The sequence below is a fragment of the Neolamprologus brichardi genome, chromosome 3, assembly GCF_056152115.1.
Source record: "Neolamprologus brichardi isolate AB-2024 chromosome 3, ASM5615211v1, whole genome shotgun sequence".
NCBI lineage: Eukaryota > Metazoa > Chordata > Actinopteri > Cichliformes > Cichlidae > Neolamprologus > Neolamprologus brichardi.
The window spans coordinates 7,833,848-7,850,299 of NC_142106.1; the positions used below are offsets into that span (position 1 = coordinate 7,833,848).

General features: G+C 38.0%; 3 protein-coding genes across 4 annotated transcripts in view; all 3 read right to left on the reverse strand.

Annotated features, from left to right (window-relative positions):
- Nucleotides 1-2,405: 2,405 nt before the first annotated feature.
- LOC102795541 (myelin-oligodendrocyte glycoprotein-like) overlaps nucleotides 2,406-16,452 on the reverse strand; it is a 56,019-nt gene continuing 41,972 nt past the window's right edge. The window contains exons 3-4 of the mRNA XM_087832045.1: nucleotides 4,885-5,220; nucleotides 2,406-2,923 (exon numbers count right to left, since the gene is read on the reverse strand). Of these exons, the coding sequence (XP_087688171.1) occupies nucleotides 2,715-2,923; nucleotides 4,885-5,220 (545 nt within the window). The 3' untranslated portion in view covers nucleotides 2,406-2,714. The remainder of the gene's footprint in view (nucleotides 2,924-4,884; nucleotides 5,221-16,452) is intronic.
- Nucleotides 6,547-8,152, reverse strand: LOC148103343 (myelin-oligodendrocyte glycoprotein-like). Its single transcript, XM_087832172.1, has 2 exons — nucleotides 7,878-8,152; nucleotides 6,547-6,890 (listed from the first exon to the last, which is right to left on the reverse strand). Exons 1-2 carry the CDS (start codon nucleotides 7,945-7,947, stop codon nucleotides 6,547-6,549), a joined length of 414 nt encoding a protein of 137 aa, XP_087688298.1. The 5' UTR covers nucleotides 7,948-8,152.
- Nucleotides 10,899-14,956, reverse strand: LOC148103344 (butyrophilin-like protein 2). Of its 2 annotated transcripts, XM_087832162.1 has the most exons (3): nucleotides 13,557-13,782; nucleotides 12,102-12,437; nucleotides 10,899-11,863 (listed from the first exon to the last, which is right to left on the reverse strand). In XM_087832162.1, the coding sequence occupies exons 1-3, from the start codon at nucleotides 13,624-13,626 to the stop codon at nucleotides 11,769-11,771; spliced, it is 501 nt and encodes a 166-aa protein (XP_087688288.1). In that variant the 5' UTR covers nucleotides 13,627-13,782; the 3' UTR covers nucleotides 10,899-11,768. The 2 variants fall into 2 exon arrangements, 1 of the variants encoding a protein (XP_087688288.1); XR_015716802.1 differs by lacking the exons at nucleotides 10,899-11,863; nucleotides 13,557-13,782 and adding an exon at nucleotides 14,713-14,956 and having other exon boundaries at nucleotides 12,308-12,437.

Here is a 16,452-nt window from a genome sequence, read left to right on the forward strand (position 1 = left end):
TTCTGGTAAAGTGACATTTAGATTTCCTTTATTTGTATGTCTTAAAAGGCGCAGTGACATTAAAAATATATTTTTCAACAAACATAAAATCAGAGTTCAGCCTGAAAAGGACGGGATTCATTATAATGTCGTTACATACAGAACCATAAAGTTGTTTTTGAAATAGTTGTTATTTTTTTGTTGTTCATCCCTGGGATTTTTTGAAAGCAACTCACATTATGTTATTTTTATTTATAACATCTTCCTATCTCCTATTGACTACAGTCTATTTACCAATACAAGCAGAGATATATCACACATTGAAAAATAAATAACGACCAAAAAAGCCATCAGAAATGACTTGATGGACAATCACATTTTGACACAACACCAGGATGGGTGGGCAAAAGAGTGCAAAGACTGCAATGATAAACACGGAGAGGAACACTCAGGTAAATGTAAAAGGAAGAACTTGGACAGCAGCTCTGGCAATATTGGAAGTGGGCTAGATAACTGGGAAATGACTAACTTAAGTGCAAGAAAAGAGGCTGAGACATTCTTCTAAAATAAAAAAAAGTGGAAAGTCCGTAAACACAATTAAACTGACTGAAAGACTAAAATTGGGGAAATTAATGCATCATTGCGTAGAGATGTTAATGAGCTCTTGAATTTCAGAGCAAGAGAGCTAAGAGACTGGTGCAAGTTGGAAAATAAAAAAATGTGCACATGTTGTAATTATTAAAGGGAAAATAGACACTAAGGGAATTTTAACGTGCATAAAAATAAGGAAGGATATAGAAGCTTATATGAAGCTTACCATGAATTTGTATCGAGGAAAAATAGTGAGGTCTACTCGGATGTATAAAATAAGAAAAAGGAAAGCAAAAGCCTGTCTGATCATTTTTGTTCACTTTGATGAAGGGTGCCAGAGGTTGTGATTATTGGCATTATGAGGTATCTGATAAGGGAATGCAGAACAAGGCCACTATGATGTTGTAACGCCCAGTTTTACCAGGAGGTGGCAGCAGACTTTCAATCTATTTTGTGGCCATTTCAAACTTTACAGAGAGGCGTAATAGGAGGACATCTGTGCTGTTTCAGGAGGTAAAGTGAGCCAAGTCCCGTAAGATTATAGTGTATAAGATACCAAAACACTTCAGCTCTCTGCTTTCCAATGAAACTGTGGAGTGATACTCAATGAGTGCTTCAGACAGGTGGGAGTAATAAATAAAATATGCTTTGTAAATAAATAAATATAATACAGTACTGTCAATTGGGACACAATAATCTACTCTTGACAGCCCCATGGTTACACAAACAAAATGTTGAATTTGTAATTATATACAACTAGAAGAAATGACCAAATATTCATGTTTGCTATTACCAGTTAAAAACAGTGAAATAACAGAACATTCAGGAGGTTTACATGAAAACCTTTATTGACACCGAAAAGATGAAGAGAAGCAGAGCATGAAGAAGTTGACATCATTAAGCTTATATCTGTATGTAGCTACAAAGCCAGGATTAGACTCTGCTGTAGACACAGACACAGTCCTTCCTGTTGGACTTCTTTGAAGTGCCCTGCCTGGCTGCACAGTTGGGTCACTGTAAAGTAAATTCTCTGCAGACTCTGCAGGTAGTTGGACGTCCACACCAACACTCGCTCTCACTGCAGCTACACAAATCTGTACTTTAGATATTTCCATCCCGTGAAAATTCAAACGAATCATCTTAGGACAACTTAAATGTCCAACAACCCCAAAAAACATGAAAACTGCACCAGAACAACAAAATAATCCACATTAAGGCCAAAGTAACAAGTCTTCTCATCCAAGAAGAGGATATCAGGCCCTTGTAGAGTAAAATTTAGTATTGTGGTCTAGACCAGCGGTCCCCAACCTTTTGTGCGCCACAGACCGGTTTATGCCTGACAATATTTTTAAGGACCGGCCTTTAAGGTGTCGCGGATAAATACAACAAAATAAAAGTAGTACCGGTACCGAAAAAAAGAAGATTGATTGAATCTTTATTTTGAACATGTTAAAAAAAGTACAACAACATAGAATTAAAAGAGACAAATGAACAAAGCAAAACAAAAGGAAAACGAGCAACCACAACTACAAATAACTTTCATGTTCTAAAAGGAGCAGGAAGAAGCATAAGCCTATTTAATCCCACCCCTTTTCCACTATCTAGCAATCAATAGACTACATGTGTATTATATATGTGTATTTTTTTTATTATTCATTATATATATATATATATATATATATATATATATATATATATATATATATATATATATATATATATATATATATATATATATATATATATATATATATATATATATATATATATATATATATATATATATATATATATATAAATGAATAATAAAAATTATAGAAAATGGGGCGGGGGGTCTCTTCACCATTTTCTCTTTAGAACTGAACCTTTTTGGATGAGAGGTGAAACGTCTTAAAGAAACCTAAAGAAGTCCAGATACTTCCCTTTTCTTACGAAGCTCCTTAGACTATAAACAGTATTCTATTTACTTAGTGACAACTTTGCTTTTAACCTTTAATCAGAAAGCCTTAAGTTGGGTCAGGCTAACATTTAAAGCTTTTACTGTACAGAACTGAACTGTCAGTTTCTGTTTGATAATGGGCTGTTGTGGTGAATGAAATAGTTACAAGTCCATGCAGTTTTAAACACCAAATCTGAAATTGCTTTTAAGTCTGAAGAGGCTGTTTGCTGTGTTGATCAGCAGGATGCTCTTTTGAAGGTTGATGTTTGATTTTTCTGTAGATCAGAAAACCAAGAATGACAATAAAAATAAAAAGCACAGCAGAAACACTCAGGCCAACTATCAGCCCAACAGATCCAGCCTCCTTCCTTCTGTCTTTGTTGTCTTCATCCTTCTCTTGTCCTCCTGTCTGACCTGCAGGTGAGAAACAGGTGTGAGGTGTCAGCTGTCAGGTAGGTGATGAGTGAAGAACAGAACAGAATCCATGTGCAGGAGGTTAAGTAAAAAATAAAGGTGACGGTTTAGTGAAGATTTACCTGCTGGTGGAATTTTCTGTGCTTTGATTTAAAAAAGGACATCTGACACAAAACTGCAGCCACAATCTTATTTTTAAAAATGGCAGCAGAGTAAGCGCTCATATTTGTGACGTCACTGTGTCAAACAATGGTGAAGCAGTGTCTAAACTGTACAGACTTACCTGGAGGAACATTCAGGTTAATGATGCTGACGAGTTTCCATGTCCGTGCTCCTATAAAAACACGGCACATGTATGTTCCATCATCAGTAGTCGTCACATCCTTCAGAATCAAAGACACGTCTCCATCCTTCATCTGTCTGTCCTGCAGATCCACCCGGTTCTTAAAAGATGGATGCTGGTTATCTGGAACAAACTTCCCATCGTCATAAATCAGGACATTTTCATCTCCCAGGTCAGCTCTGCTCCACTCTACAACTATGATGTTGTTGTTTGGAGCTCGACATGTCAGAGTGACGTCCTGTCCAGACTCAGCTGTGATTATTTTCTTGACTGAAAGAGGAAACAACACAGAGCAGAGAGGTTAAAGGTCAAAGTACAATTATGATCAGAATGATTGACTTTAAATATTTTCTTTATTTCCTTTGACATTTGAGTTTTTAGTCATGTTGGATTTAACAAACCTCTGAACATCCAGCAGGTCACCAGTGACCCACTGAGGGGGAATTTTAGCCTCATGCTAAACATGCAAAGTGTCAGAAACTACAAGATGTTAGCTTCCACAGAACAACAACATGTGCTGATAATCAGTGAACATAATGTGTGAGAGAAAGCAGCCTCTCATTATAAGACACTGTGAGTCTCTGCATGCTGCCTTTATGGAGCTACAGCTGTTTGTATACACTGAACAAAAAGCTTTGTAGCTGCATACTGACTCCTGAAACTACAACACATCACACTGACACACACATTACACTTCTTTGTCTCTGCCACAGCTGGATTACAGATGTTAAGGGACAAAAACTCAGTCAATATGAAAATAATTATTAGAGAAATATTATTAACATGCAAACAGGATGATCATCTTTATCTCTGATATAAACACCATTTAGTTTATACCAGCTGAATTTCAAGCAGAGTGACACAGTTACAGTAGATATCACTGTGATTCTTGTACTGCTGATGTTTTTATCATAACTGACCATTAGGAAACCTGAGTTTAAATGTGATGAGATGAAGTGTGAGGTTGTGAGAAAGTCTCTGACTGCATTCATAGATGTGTCCTTTCAGCTGCTCGCTCTGATCCAACCTTTGGTCTCTAAGAAGAGGCTCCAGGGAGATGTTTGCTACGTTGGACTGTAGGACCATCAGAAATGTGTGCAGTAACAAAGCAGGCAGCACTGAAAGCAGCTCTAAGTGTTTGTGTTGTTCAATGATTTGTGCACAACAACAAAAATGGGACCTCTCTCATCCATCAGTCACCATGTGGACATTTTTCTGACACACTTTGAAGCTGATGGACGTTTTGTGTCTGCACTAAGTACGTTTTCACAGCTATGGCACCGGCAGGATTCACTTTCACAGACTCACAACCACCAGCTTCACCCCTCCCCTCCCCCTCCAGCTGTAGGCTTTAACATTGAGTTTCCCCACACATGTTTACAGACGAGTTAGAGAGCAAGAGAAGAAGAGACGGATTCATAAATGTCTTTGTTTCTGCTCTAACCTTACCCAAACAATGCTGCTCTACAACTCTAGACTACCAGCCACAAAGACAACAGCTGGAGAAACATCTGTCTACCTCTGACATCCACCAGCTCATCCATACAACAAACACACATCAACAACCAGGAAGCAGCTTCACCTCTGATCACACACACACTCAACTCTACTCACTCACCTGGAGGAACAACAATCAGGGTGATGTTGATGAGCTTCCACGAGTCTGTTTCTGCCATGAAGACACCACACATAACATAACACTCGTATGTTCCAGCATCTTTGATCGTCACATCCTTCAGAATCAAAGACACGTCTCCATCCTTCATCTGCAGATCCACCCGGTTCTTAAAAGATGGATGCTGGTTGGCTGGATCAAAGTGCCCATCCTGGTACAAAAGTACATATTCATCTCTCAGGTCAGCTCTGCTCCACTTTACAACTATGATGTTGTTGTTTGGAGCTCGACATGTCAGAGTGACGTCCTGTCCAGACTCAGCTGTGATGATCTTCTGGTCTGAAAGAGGAAACAACACAGAGCAGAGAGGTTAAAGGTCAAAGTACAACTGCTCATTAAATATTTTGTTTGTTTCCTTTGACATTTGAGTTTTTAGTCATGTTGGATTTAATGAACCTCTGAACATCCAGCAGGTCACCAGTGACCCACTGAGGGGGAATTTTAGCCTCATGCTAAACATGCAAAGTGTCAGAAACTACAAGATGTTAGCTTCCACAGAACAACAACATGTGCTGATAATAAGTGAACATAATGTGTGAGAGAAAGCAGCCTCTCATTATAAGACACTGTGAGTCTCTGCATGCTGCCTTTATGGAGCTACAGCTGTTTGTGTACACTGAACAAAAAGCTTTGTAGCTGCATACTGACTCCTGAAACTACAACACATCACACTGACACACACATTACACTTCTTTGTCTCTGCCACAGCTGGATTACAGATGTTAAGGGACAAAAACTCAGTCAATATGAAAATAATTATTAGAGAAATATTATTAACATGCAAACAGGATGATCATCTTTATCTCTGATATAAACACCATTTAGTTTATACCAGCTGAATTTCAAGCAGAGTGACACAGTTACAGTAGATATCACTGTGATTCTTGTACTGCTGATGTTTTTATCATAACTGACCATTAGGAAACCTGAGTTTAAATGTGATGAGATGAAGTGTGAGGTTGTGAGAAAGTCTCTGACTGCATTCATAGATGTGTCCTTTCAGCTGCTCGCTCTGATCCAACCTTTGGTCTCTAAGAAGAGGCTTCAGGGAGATGTTTGCTACGTTGGACTGTAGGACCATCAGAAATGTGTGCAGTAACAAAACAGGCAGCACTGAAAGCAGCTCTAAGTGTTTGTGTTGTTCAATGATTTGTGCACAACAACAAAAATGGGACCTCTCTCATCCATCAGTCACCATGTGGACATTTTTCTGACACACTTTGAAGCTGATGGACGTTTTGTGTCTGCACTAAGTACGTTTTCACAGCTATGGCACCGGCAGGATTCACTTTCACAGACTCACAACCACCAGCTTCACCCCTCCCCTCCCCCTCCAGCTGTAGGCTTTAACATTGAGTTTCCCCACACATGTTTACAGACGAGTTAGAGAGCAAGAGAAGAAGAGACGGATTCATAAATGTCTTTGTTTCTGCTCTAACCTTACCCAAACAATGCTGCTCTACAACTCTAGACTACCAGCCACAAAGACAACAGCTGGAGAAACATCTGTCTACCTCTGACATCCACCAGCTCATCCATACAACAAACACACATCAACAACCAGGAAGCAGCTTCACCTCTGATCACACACACACTCAACTCTACTCACTCACCTGGAGGATCAACAACAGTCAGGTAGATGATGCTGAGCTGCCATAAGCGTGTTTCTCTCATGAAAACACCACACTTGTATGTTCCAGCATCATTAATCGTCACATCCTTCAAAATCACAGACACGTCTCCATCCTTCATCTGTCTGTCCTGCAGTTCCACCCGGTTCTTAAAAGATGGATGCTGGTTGGCTGGATCAAAACGACCATCCCGGTACAAAAATACATAATTAGCTCCGTATTCAGCTCTCGTCCACTCTAACACTATGATGTTGTTGTTTGGAGCTCGACATGGCAGACTGACGTCCTGTCCAGACTCAGTTGTGATGTTTTTCTGGTCTGAAAGAGGAAACAACACAGAGCAGAGAGGTTAAAGGTCAAAGTACAATTATCCTCAGAAAGATTTCATTTAAACACAATGTTTTTTTCTTTAACATTTGACTGGGAGTATAAAATATTTCAAACGTGGATAGAAATCACCAAACTCTTTGTGTTTGTCACCCTGGAATCAATCATTTGAAAAATCCCAATTTACAATTTCAATTTACAAATTGGTCACCGTATTCCAAAATATCCACCATGTCCAACACAATAAAAACACATACAATCACTGTTTTCTGTGTCTATGTGCTTTCTATCCAACATTCACACTCCCATTAACACATTAGGAGCAAGTCTTTAGCATCTTGCCCAAAGATACTTTGGCATGGAGGAAAAACCACTAACTTTTAGAAGATAACCTGCTCTACCTTCTGAGCCACAGCCCCAAGTTTACCAAAGGTACTGGTGTGTAGGTATGCTGGAGCCCAAACATTTGTATGTTTGCTACAGAACAGCTGGAAACCTCTACACCTATGACAACAAATATATCAGTTTTTGCATTTTTGAGTATTTTATTTTATAACTACTAACTAAGTGAAACAGCCTCATATGCTGAAACACACTTTACAGTCGCAGCTTGCCGTTATTTTTAAATTGTTAAAATATTCACTGTCAATCATCAACAATTCAGACACTGTGAGTCTCTGCTGCCTTTATGTGGCTACAGCTGTTTGTATACACTGAACAAAAAGCTTTGTAGCTGCATACTGACTCCTGACACTACAACACATCACACTGACACACACATTACACTTCTTTGTGTCTGTCACAGCTGGATTACAGCCAACAGACACATTGAATCCACCCAGACTCGTTTCTCCTTTGCAGACGGACAAACTGAATCAATATGAAAGTAATTATTAGAGAATACACGTGACTGTCAGTGTGGTTTACTTGTTACCAATTCGCCCCCAAACTGTGAGATTTCTAACAGGTAAACCTCACCTGCTGAGACAAACACGAAAACTCCGACAAACATCAAAGTGGAGCAGAGCGACGCAGTTAGAAAAACCATTTCCGTATTCCGTACTTCTGTTGATCTGACTGTTAGTTTGTCTGATCCGACACGTAGCTTGGTCTACATGTCTGTTGCTATTTTCTGTGAATTAAACAACCTGATTTTAAAATCGGACTCCACGAGATTAAATTTAAGATTTAAATAAAGTTTTACTCGCTCGATCCTGAAATGTCCGACTCGTCTCACAAGTATGGAGCTCTGTTTACGAAGGGTCACGTGATCAGAGTCACTGTTGCTTCGTAACTGGTTAGGTGGTTTATAAGGAAGTGACTCAATATTGGCGGGTTTTGTGCTGTGTTTTGGTGATTTTGTGCGGGAGAAAGCGAAAAAGGTGTGCGACATGATTAGAGACAAGAGAGTCGTTAAATTGTTAAAAAAAAAGCATACTGCCAACCTATTATTAGAGGTTGTTGTATTATTATTATTATTATTATTATTATTATTATTATTATTATTATTATTATTACTATTTAAAAAATCAATAAGACACAAGCAAAGAGAGAACACAGCATGGCACATGTTTAAACAAAATTATTTATTCATCAAATAGATACAACATTTTTATCCAAAAAATACATGTTGAAAGCCCCACAACGGTACCCTGATGTCTCACAGAAATGCCACATCATATCAAACAGAAGCTGGCAACTCAGCTCTGCAACTCAGCTCTGCAGAGTGGACAATCATAACGAAGCAGTTCATTTCCAGTTTTAGATTCAAGCTGCTTTTTATACTTTTGGCCACCAGATGTCACCAAAGAGGACTGTGTTGGAAAGTTTGGAATGAACCTTTTTTCAATTGCAATCTTCAGAAAGCTTCATTTGGTCATCACTACTCTTAAGGAAGTTGAAAGTCCACAGGACGTTTTACATCGTATGGGCGGGATGATCATACATGCAATATAACAAAAGTACGTAGTGAAAAGCCCACATTATAAAAAAAATATTGATGAGCATTTTGAGAAGAAAGTCAAAATTTCTCAATTAAAGTCGAAAATGTCTTTTGAGAAAAAAGTTGAAATGTGGAGGTTAGAGTTGTTTTTTAAATGCAACAACTGTCAAGGTTGCTAGATCCTCAGAGTTAGTGAAATCATACTTCAGAATCAGTTTTTAGCAGTGACGACCAAATAAAGCCTCGTGATGCTTGTATTGAATAAAGTTTCATTACTCTAAGTTTTCTTTATTATCAGACTCAAATACCTTCCTGTTATTCTTTCAATTTTAATCAATTTTTTTCCTGTATTAAAATATCATAAGATGGAGGATAAGCTCAGTAGTTTCACTTTCTTTTGTAGACAAGAAGGAGGATGAGCTCAGTGGTCTTATTGGTTTCACTTTTAATTTTACACATGATGGAGGAGTGTTTGAAGAGTGCAGTTGTAAAATCAAGAAAATCAAATATAAGCTCTGGTTCACGTCCAGTGTTAGTCACAGCTTTGAGGTGTGTTGTGATCAGTCTGCTGTACAATCTTCAAGTTTCTGATGGCTTTCTTACAGACATGCACGGATCTAGAGAAATTATCTTAGGGATATCAATGGGGTAATATCCATTATGTATGGTTAAAATGCATCAGACACGCACACATTTCATATAAATAAAGTCTATAACTTAATTTTCTTTAGCGCAGATAAATAAATACATTTAATTAATTAATTAAAGGTTTCAGTTACATAAAACGTGCATTTTGTAAACTGAAAAAGAAAATAATATTGCACAATCAATGGATATAGTGAGTGCATGTCACTGAGACAACAAGCGATAAAATGATGGCGGAGCGTTAGCGAATGTAATTTGAAACTGTGAACAAATGTAAATATAAGGATTCTTTCTGCATCATGAGTCCAGGCTGGTCTTCCTTAGATCACATTGGGACAATAAATCTATGAGAAGGTCATCTTCTGATGTTATTATTCTGATATATGTAGTCCTTCCAACACGCATCACTTTTAATCCCTGCCATGAATTTATCATATTTCATATATCACATTTTTGGAACTTTTCTACCAGCTCAACAGTTCTGTCACCACACATACACACACACACACACACACACACACACACACACACACACACAAGTTTCTGTGTGGTTTGGATCACAATCTGTATGTCTGTTGGCCAAAGGTGCAACAGGGTGAAACAGGGCGAATGTGTGATGATGATTTTCAGAGATGAAGAAGCAGGAACGGAGTTCAGAAAACAAGAGGGAGATTACTTTCAATGATAAAGGCTGCTGATCATGTGATTTTTGATAAAGTTGAAATTTGATCAAGGCTCTGTGTATAATGGACATTTTTCTGGTTTTATTTTGTGGAATTATTTGTTGTTGCTCATGACAAACTTTACATGAAACATTCAAAAGTTACAAATGGAAGCAAAAACAAAAAAGCATGAAAAAAACAACGTTGATGAAGACCATTACAATACTGATAATACAATAATAAAATGACTTGCTTCAAAGCAACAAATATGTAATACGCTTTGTGATACAGATTTAGAGAAATGAATATCTGACTCTGCAACTATAAAGTTTAAGTTTATTGCCCAGAATACTTTGCAAACTGTAAAATTTGATAAACTGGCTTCACTTAAAAACATCCACAAACTTATTTATTCAGTTAAAAAGTAACATCATCTAAAGGTGAAGAATATAAAGAAAGAAAAGACCACAAAACCCAAAAACATGTCAAAGGAAAAAAGCTCTACCTAATTTTATGTAACAAAATTTGTTTGAGATGTCTTTCAACTGTAGCAGATCATCATTCACACTCCGATTATTGATTCCCTATAATTCACAGTATTTGCTTTGTTGTTCAGATTATTTTATACAGTGTTTGTCATGTCATTTGATTTAGTCAGTGACTCTAATTATTCTGTAACAGCAGATCTCTACCCAAGCAACAGTTTGTGCAGCTCAATCCTCACAGAATAACTTTGATCTTACAAACAGCTGCTGAACATAAAGATGAAACAAATATATTGCACGTGTATATAATATTTTACAAAACTGTAAAATCGTGTACATTGAATTCTTGCACAGTGTAAAGAAGCTGTATTGTAACGCTAATTTAAGTTGATGTTAACTTTGTAATACTGTTTTAAATGGTGTTAATTAATCCTGTGAAAAATGACACTGTAGATCACAGAGTCGCTGACAGAGAGCTCAGAGAGACAAACTAACATAGTCTGAACAGGTTTGATGAAATGAAAAATTAAGTATTGTGAAACTTTCTCATAACCCTGTCTAATAAATGTAAATACACAATGTAACGAGTACGAGCAATCTGCCTACTTATACAGTACATGCTTTCATAAACAACAAATGTGAGGATTATCTGGACGTTTTGGTAAAAGTTGGATCTTGTTTCTAAACCAACTATTTGTGAAGAAGTAAATTTCCTTCTAGTTTCTCATTCGCTGGTGAAATTCAGTTCAACAGGACTGGAGCCGATCCCAGCTGTCACTGAGTGTGAGGTTTAGTACACCAGGACAGGACCAGCAGTAAACATTAATACATAGAGTTAATGTTTGTTGTCTATGAATTCTGATTTTATTGTTTAATGATAACTTTGATGAACTTAAGGTTAAATAGCAATTCATAATTTATTAATAATGGTTATTACAAAGTGTTACCTGAAACTAAATTCGGGACATATTTGAACGCCAAAGCTGAATCTCACTTTCTTTCCACATTCTGAAAGTCAACACTAATGGTTTGAAATAGCAGCAGGAGTCTCACAGTTATCTGTACGAAGCCCTGAGACGCCTGAAACAGGCTGATGTCCAACAGAATACTGAGCCTTTTCTATATTTTCTGTAGATCAAGAAAGCAATAACAGCAGCAACAAGAAGCACATCAATACAACAGGTAAATCCTCCTTCTTCCCTCCATCCTTCTCTTGTCCTCCTGTCTGACCTGCAGGTGAGAAACAGGTGTGAGGTGTCAGCTGTCAGGTAGGTGATGAGTGAAGAACAGAACAGAATCCATTTCCTCTTCAAACTGCTGTCAGACATTATCTACTGCACTCTGATCACATCACTCAGACCAGCTGCTTTCTACAAAGTCTCATCAACAACATCTTTAGAAACAAACATCAACAACCAGGAAGCAGCTTCACCTCTGATCACACACACACTCAACTCTACTCACTCACCTGGAGGAACAACATGAAGGTAGATGATGCTGATGAGATTCAAATGCGTTGTTCCTATCTGGACGACACCACAGTTGTATGTTCCAGCATCATTAATCGTCACATCCTTCAGAATCAAAGACACGTCTCCATCCTTCATCTGTCTGTCCTGCAGATCCACCCGGTTCTTAAAAGATGGATGCTGGTCGTCTGGAACAAACTTCCCATCTCGGTACAAAAGCACATATTTATCTCCCTGGTCAGCTCGGCTCCACTCTACAACTATGATCTCCTTTTTTGGAGCTCGACATGTCAGAGTGACGTCCTGTCCAGACTCAGCTGTGATGGATTTTGGTTCTGAAAGAGGATACAACACAGAGAAGAGAGGTTAAAGGTCAAAGTACAACTGATCACTTCAACAGCAAGCGATCAGTGAGAGAAACTGTAGAAAGTGAGACTGCTGATCTCGCTCAGATCGGTCATCAGTGGTGTTTCAGTCAGTCAGTTGTAAATATAATGCTTATTAATGCATAAAAACAATCATTTTACGGTAGGAAACAACAATAATACAGGCGATCGAAAAGGTTCAGTCAATGCTAATGAAAATGAGTCTAAACGCAACAAAGATTGTGTCATGTTGTGTTAATGAATATTAACACTGATAAACACTTGTGGTCCATCCTGAGAATCTCCAAAACACAGAACCTAAAAACATGAACAGGATTGTTGCCAAGAAAAGATGCGAAACATCCAGCTCTGGCAAAATGGTGAATGTTTTGACTTGTTATTATTATAATATTAGTTAAAAGCACAAATGTTATTTATATTTTCATGTTTTTGAAGCATGCTTATATTTTGAAATTGCACAATGTTGACAGAAGATTAAAACATTTTAATTTATTTTAAGTTGAAGTTGATTTATTTTGGAATAATATTGCAACCGGTTTGTTTCAATGCATATTTAAGTAATTCTTGAGAAAAGGGACAAGACATGTCTGTCAGATAAAACCCAATTTTGGCATTAAAAATTTGAATACGCAAGTGACTAAAAGACAAACCAAGGCAATGTTTATACAACAAAAGTATGATTTTGCATTCAATAAATGCTCATGCTCTTCAGCAGTAAAATTAAGTAAAATTGCTGTGACAGGAACCAGCCCTCTCATTATAAGACACTGTGAGTCTCTGCATGCTGCCTTTATGGAGCTACAGCTGTTTGTATACACTGAACAAAAAGCTTTGTAGCTGTATACAGACTCCTGACACTACAACACATCTCACTGACACACACATTACACTTCTTTGTCTCTGTCACAGCTGGATTACAGCCACAGATGTTACATCTACACAGAGTCTATCAGGCCTCTGAATCAAAATAAAACTAACTCTTTGTGAAATATTGTTGACTTGTAATACAGGTTCATTCTCTTTGTCTCAGAAGCAAATATATTTTTGTTTATAATGGTTAAACCTCACCTGCAGAGACAAACACGAAGAAGCCGACAAACAGCAAAGTGGAGCCGAGTGACGCAGTTACAGCAGACATGTCCGCGTTCTCAAGTTCAGCTGAGCGACACTTTAATTGTGAAAAATGTCTGAGACTGTTAGTATTTCCAGTGAATGACCCAAGTATCTCGACTTCATTCGATTCAGGTCTAAATAAAACTAAATGTTTTGTCTTTTCTGCTACTCAAACCCAACACCTTCGCTTCAATCTCGTTTCAGGAAGTCACATGACATTTGATACTTCGGACTGTAGGACGATCATAAATAAGTGCGTCATAACTAAAGCAGTGAAATCCAAAGCAAGTCTGAATGTTTAACAGGTTCAATTCTTGAATGATCAACACAACACACAATGAACAACACAAACATAACCTCATAATCTCATCATCAATAATCAGCTACACACTAAAGACCATCATCAGCCAAAGCACTTCAAAATGACGTCACTGTATAAAAATGTATATTGTACTATGGAGGAGGCAGCATTTAGCTGTAGCCTCCATAAAACCACAGAGAACTTTGTCCACCTTTGATTGTCTTTAAGTTGTGTTGGAGCAACAGAGAGCAAATCTTTGTTCTTTATGGAGAACCAGTGAGGCTGTTTGGACTTTCCTATGAAACATCAGTGCAGGAGTCTCTCAGTACATGTTTACAGTGAGGACAAAGAAGCAGCAGAAACACATACGGAGGAAACATGGAAAAAAACGTTTGAATTCTTTACTGAGTAAAAAGAAAAAGGAAGGAAGTACAGCTGCTGAAATTGTTGGAGCCTAAAACTAGAATTAAATTAAAGACATGCTCTACATATAGGTCTAGTCTAGTTCTGTCCTGAGATTGAAAAAGCGTTGAAACAGGCACACACCCTATCTTTGAGGAGGCTTGTCTGTACATGCTTGGGTTCTTCTCCTTTTCTTCACTGTAAGCAATTTCTTTTCTCTCATTTTAATCAAACCAACATTCAGTAAATGAGTTACTCAATTAACTTCTGTGTGAAATCGTCAAAAAACAAAATGAGGTAAAACGAATCTTAATGCCAATTCAATCATTGTAACCTAATTAATATTAGCAACGCATTGCTTAAATAATAATTTGAACTATACAAACCAGACGGTGTCAGATCACTTACTGTTCTCGGGGTATCAGGACAGTCCTCAGTTTCTTGCTGCTCATCTTGATGAGGAAAGAGCAAGATGAGATCACATTTTTATTCTTTCTCAGTCACTTTTCTGAGTTAGAAGTAGTCCAAAGCTGACATAAGTGTTAAATTAATTCATGTAAAACAGTAAAGTAAAGTAAAAAGAAAAATCCAGAAATAAGTACTGATAGAAATACAAGACACTAACTTCACCAAGTTACTAACTTCAGCTGTGAAAACACCATCTGACACAGAGACAGGGGAGCACAACTATTTTACACCGTCAGACAGACAGGATCAGACATGTTTTGCTATGTTGTTTGATGCAGTGATGAACATGTTGAAACTTGGAGCTAAAATTGACATCGCAAACGTGCTCAGATTTTGAGGAGTATTCATACTGTGTGGCAGGTTGAGGCAACATTCAGTGATGCATAAGATCTGTGTGGTACGCATTTTCACCTTTTTTCACCAATATTGTTGTGTTTAATCAAAAAAGGTGATTGACTGATTAATTAATTAATTAATTAATTAAAAGGTGATTAAGAAAAAAAACAATGGAGGAAAAACCAAGACAAGGGTTCAGAGAAATACAGCAAATTGCTGTATTTCTCTGAACCCTTGTCTTGGTTTGCACACCAATTATTTCAGGAATAACTTTTATCTATTATTTATTTAACTATTTAACTATTATTATCTCCAGTAGGAGACATCAAGCATACCTTAAAATGCCAAAGCCATTTGCAGTTCTTTGAATGTGACTAAATGTATTTAGTCGTTTAAAGAGCATCAGGCCACACAGATGTTTAGTGGGATGTTTACAAGATTTAAGTTTAAGGTTATGGTAGAGTCAGCTTTTCAGAAGCTCCTAAATGCAAAGCAGCATTTTTGTGTTTGCACTTTTGTTATAAAATAACTTGTTGGGACTGATCACAGCTCCAGTGTCTTCTGTTGTAGACTTACAGTGATTCTTGTTTTCAGAACTAAACTCTTTGTGAGATGCACTTCACACACGTACACACACACAGTTCGTTGCCAGATGCCATGTTTATTTTGAGTTTTCATTTGTTGTGACAGTCCGAAGCTCCGGTCTCATCTGATCCCAGCTTCCCCTAGTATATATATATATATATATATATGGATGGAGAAGGAGGCTAGAGGCTAAGATCAAGGTAGCACGGAAGGAGGTTAGCCAGCTATCGGAGTTGCAGAAAGGCGCGATGAGGAAGGTGCCTAAGAAGTACAGGAAGCTGTCCATACCTGAGGCCTTGGAAACTGCCAAGCAACGACTCACAGCCTTGGCCAGCCGCTTGAGGAGGTACACCAGAGAAGAAGAAGAAGAAGGCAAGAGAATAAACCAGCTGTTCTCCACGGAACCAGCCAGCCAAGCCGAACAGGGTCCAGTAACCATCACAGTGGCAGATATCCAAGAAAGGGTCTCCAGTATAAAGAGTTGGACAGCACCAAGCCCTGACATGGTTCAAGCCTACTGGCTGAAGATCTACCAAGGAGATGCCCTGTCCCCACTGCTGTTCTGCATAGGCCTCAACCCCCTCAGTGAGATAATTGACAAGACTGGCTACGGATACCGACTACGGAATGGAGCATTTGTCAGCCACCTCCTGTACATGGATGACATCAAGCTGTATGCCAAGAGTGAACGAGACATCGATTCACTGATCCACACTACCAGGATATACAGCAATGACATCGGAATGTTGTTCGGGCTGG